Source organism: Apteryx rowi, unplaced genomic scaffold (genome assembly GCF_003343035.1).
Source record: "Apteryx rowi isolate R43461 unplaced genomic scaffold, aptRow1 scaffold_29, whole genome shotgun sequence".
Taxonomy (NCBI): domain Eukaryota; kingdom Metazoa; phylum Chordata; class Aves; order Apterygiformes; family Apterygidae; genus Apteryx; species Apteryx rowi.
The window spans coordinates 1,769,877-1,772,974 of record NW_020449307.1 but is presented as its reverse complement, the minus strand read 5'-3'; the positions used below and the strand labels follow the sequence as shown (position 1 = coordinate 1,772,974).

The window sequence follows — 3,098 nt, the reverse complement described above, 5'->3', positions numbered from 1 at the left end:
GCGGCGCCCGGCGGGCCCGCCGTGCCGGCGCAGGCGGCCCTCTACGGCCCCCCCGTGTACGGCTACTCGGCGCTGGCCGCCCAGCACCCGGCCCTCTCCTACTCGTACCCGCCGGTGCAGGGCGCGCACGCTGCCCACCCCGCCGCCGACCCCATCAAGCTCGGCGCCGGCACCTTCCAGCTCGACCAGTGGCTGCGGGCTTCCACGGCCGGCATGATCCTGCCCAAAATGCCCGACTTCAACTGTGAGTATGCGCCGCCCGCGCCGGGGGCCTGCCGGGCCCTGCCGCCTGCTCGGGCGGGCAGCGCCGGCCCGCATAAGCAGCCGCCGGCTCAAACCGGCCGCGACTCTTTTTTACGTGTATATTTAATTTTTGTTAGCACCTAGCATTTCACAACGGGAGGGGGCCTCGCCACTGGAGCCCCTGGCAGCCCCGTTTCTCATGGCGGGCTCACGGGAAGGCGGCAAATCGCTCCCTGCCGCCGCGAAGCCGCGGTCCCGCCGCCCCCGGGGCCAGGGCGGCGTGGGACGGGGACGCGGCGCCGCGCGGGGCCTCCCGGCGGGGAAGGGGCCGGAGCCGCGGCCCTGCGGGTCTCGCTGTCCCCCGAGGGAGCGGGCAGGCGGCTCCTGTCAGCCCTCCGCACTGCTCTGTTATTTTCTTTTATTTTTTTCCATCGGAAAGGATGGGGAAAAAAAAAAAAAATTACTCCCGTCTCCTCTGGGCAAATGGGTGCGCGAGCTGGGGTGAGCCAGCGATGTGGCGTTATCGGGTTGCCCGAGGATAGCTAGATGGACGTGGAATAAACGTGGTGAGAACATTTCCCGTTTGTGACCCGAAAGGGCTGAAAACGCTGCATTAAATACGACGATCTGCGAAATTCCAGCAAATGCGCGTTGCTTAGCAGCTAGGCCTCGCCAGCGATGGGGACTTGCCGTGCATCTGTTTTAGGCAAAGATCATTTTCTTAGGTGTGAGCTCTCTGTGGGAATGGCCGATTTAACAATACCGGAGGTGTAGTTTTACGAAAATCATGCCAGGAAAAGAATTGCGATTTTATTATTTTTTTTCATGCTCTGCACACACATTCGCAGACAAAAGTCCATTGTTTTCTCTCGAATTGGGGTTGTTTAGACTGGAACATTCAGGAAGAAAAAAATAATTAGGAGAGCTGTCAGAGTCCTGCCTCTCAAACAAGGTGCAGGGGGGAATAAATAGCCAGAGAGAAACGATAATGGAGCCTCGGAAAATCGCACCGCAGTGAGAAAATCTCATCCGCGCTCCTGTTTGTGAGGCGGGCACTGTCCTTTTCTCATTCTGCCCGGTTTAACAAGCTGGCTCCAAACGCGTTTGGGGAACGAGAGCTGCCCCTTTGTATTTTCTTCCTATTTCCTAAACCAAACAAGCGAAAGTGCCCAAATGCCACCAGAAATGCGCAGCAGCGCGGGCACCGCCGCGCCGCGAATGGCCACTCCGTGCCCCGCGGGGGAGGAGGGGGGTCCGTGCCCYGGCGGGGGGGTCGGGATTTTTTTCTTTTTATGCAGTCCCTGATTTTAATTATTGCTTTTGAATGAGCGAAAGCACGCTGATGATTCTTCTTTCTTTTTCTCGTTCAAGAGCGCTTTTTCATACCTCACTCACTATCATTATTTTTTAACGGTGACTCCCACGTCTGCCCCGGCGTCCCAGCCGGCCCGACGGTACCCGCTTCCCAATCCTGGGCCCGGCCCGCTGGGGCGGGTGCYCGCCCGCCACCCGCTTAATTAAAGCTGCAGGCTCGGGATGAGCAGCGAGTGCGGGAGACTTAACTGAAGCAGGGAGCGTTAAACGGAGCGAATCGCTGCTCCCGGGAGAGACCGGCACCGCTTCGCCGAGCTCCCTGCTCCGCTTTGTTGTCCCGCGCTCGTGCGGCCCTTGGGAAATCAAGAGGGCGGTGGGGGGTTTGTGTGTGTATTTTATTTTATTTTTATTTTTTTAATTCGGTCGGGGGGGCCGTGCTCACCCCGCGCCTCCCCCCTCCCCAGCCCAGGCGCAGTCCAACCTGCTGGGGAAGTGCCGGCGGCCGCGCACGGCCTTCACCAGCCAGCAGCTGCTGGAGCTGGAGCACCAGTTCAAGCTCAACAAGTACCTGTCGCGGCCCAAGCGCTTCGAGGTGGCCACGTCGCTCATGCTCACCGAGACGCAGGTGAGTGCGGGCGGGGGGCGCGGGCTGCCGTCGGGGGCCGCTGGCTCAGGCGCTGTCCCGCTCGCCCAGGTGAAGATCTGGTTCCAGAACCGGCGCATGAAGTGGAAGCGCAGCAAGAAGGCCAAGGAGCAGGCGGCGCAGGAGGCCGAGAAGCAGAAGGGCGCCGGCGGCGAGGACAAGGCCGGCGAGGAGCTGCTGCTGGCCGCCCCCGAGAAGGGCGGCGGGCGGCGGCTGCGGGAGCTGCCCGACAGCGAGCCCGACGACGAGGAGGAGGAGGAGGAGGAGGAAGAGGAGGCCGCGCGCTGCTGCCCCTACCACTCCTCCGACTGCTCCGAAGCGGACGAGGACGACGCACAGCCCCGGGCCCGGCACGGCGCCCCGCCGCCGGCCCCAGCACAGCCCCAGTGAGCCCCGGCCCCTTCCCCCCGCACGGCCCGCGCTGCCCGCCCCGTCGGGGCCGCGCCGGCGGCAGGGAGCCCCGCGGCGCCTGCCCGGGGTCGGCACCGGCCCCGCTCCCCCTCCCTCCCCCCCTCTCCCGGTTCCGTCCTTCCCCCTGCCTGGAGGGGGATGGAGAAGAGGATGCTCTTCCCCACGCGGGGGATCGGCAGTGAATACAGTGTTATTTAGTGACTGAAGCCAGACAAAACTTGAGCCCCCCCCTTGGCCCCGGCCCCTGGAAACGCTCTCCTCTCGCTGAGTATCGGAAATGTTTTGTTCTTACTATATATCGGGGGGGGGGGAACTGTTTATGTCATGAACGTTAAAACTGCTGGAAATCTCAATACTGTCTTTATTTTTGTATATCGTATTTATAAAAAAAAAAAATTACCTCTACTTATGCATGCTAAATTATTACCCAGGCCCTCCCACCCGCGCGCTGGGATGGAAAATAAACAGCGTTTTGTACTTGAGACGT

The 3,098-nt window shown here is 61.5% G+C and overlaps 1 protein-coding gene across 1 annotated transcript; it reads left to right on the top strand.

Annotated features, from left to right (window-relative positions):
* On the top strand, nt 1-2,590 carry MNX1 (motor neuron and pancreas homeobox 1; the record flags this gene model as incomplete). The annotated part of the gene is made up of 3 exons (XM_026069272.1): nt 1-244; nt 2,022-2,182; nt 2,252-2,590. Coding segments are annotated over 3 exons (744 nt in total), but the record flags the coding sequence as incomplete, so codon positions are not given.
* Nucleotides 2,591-3,098: the final 508 nt, after the last annotated feature.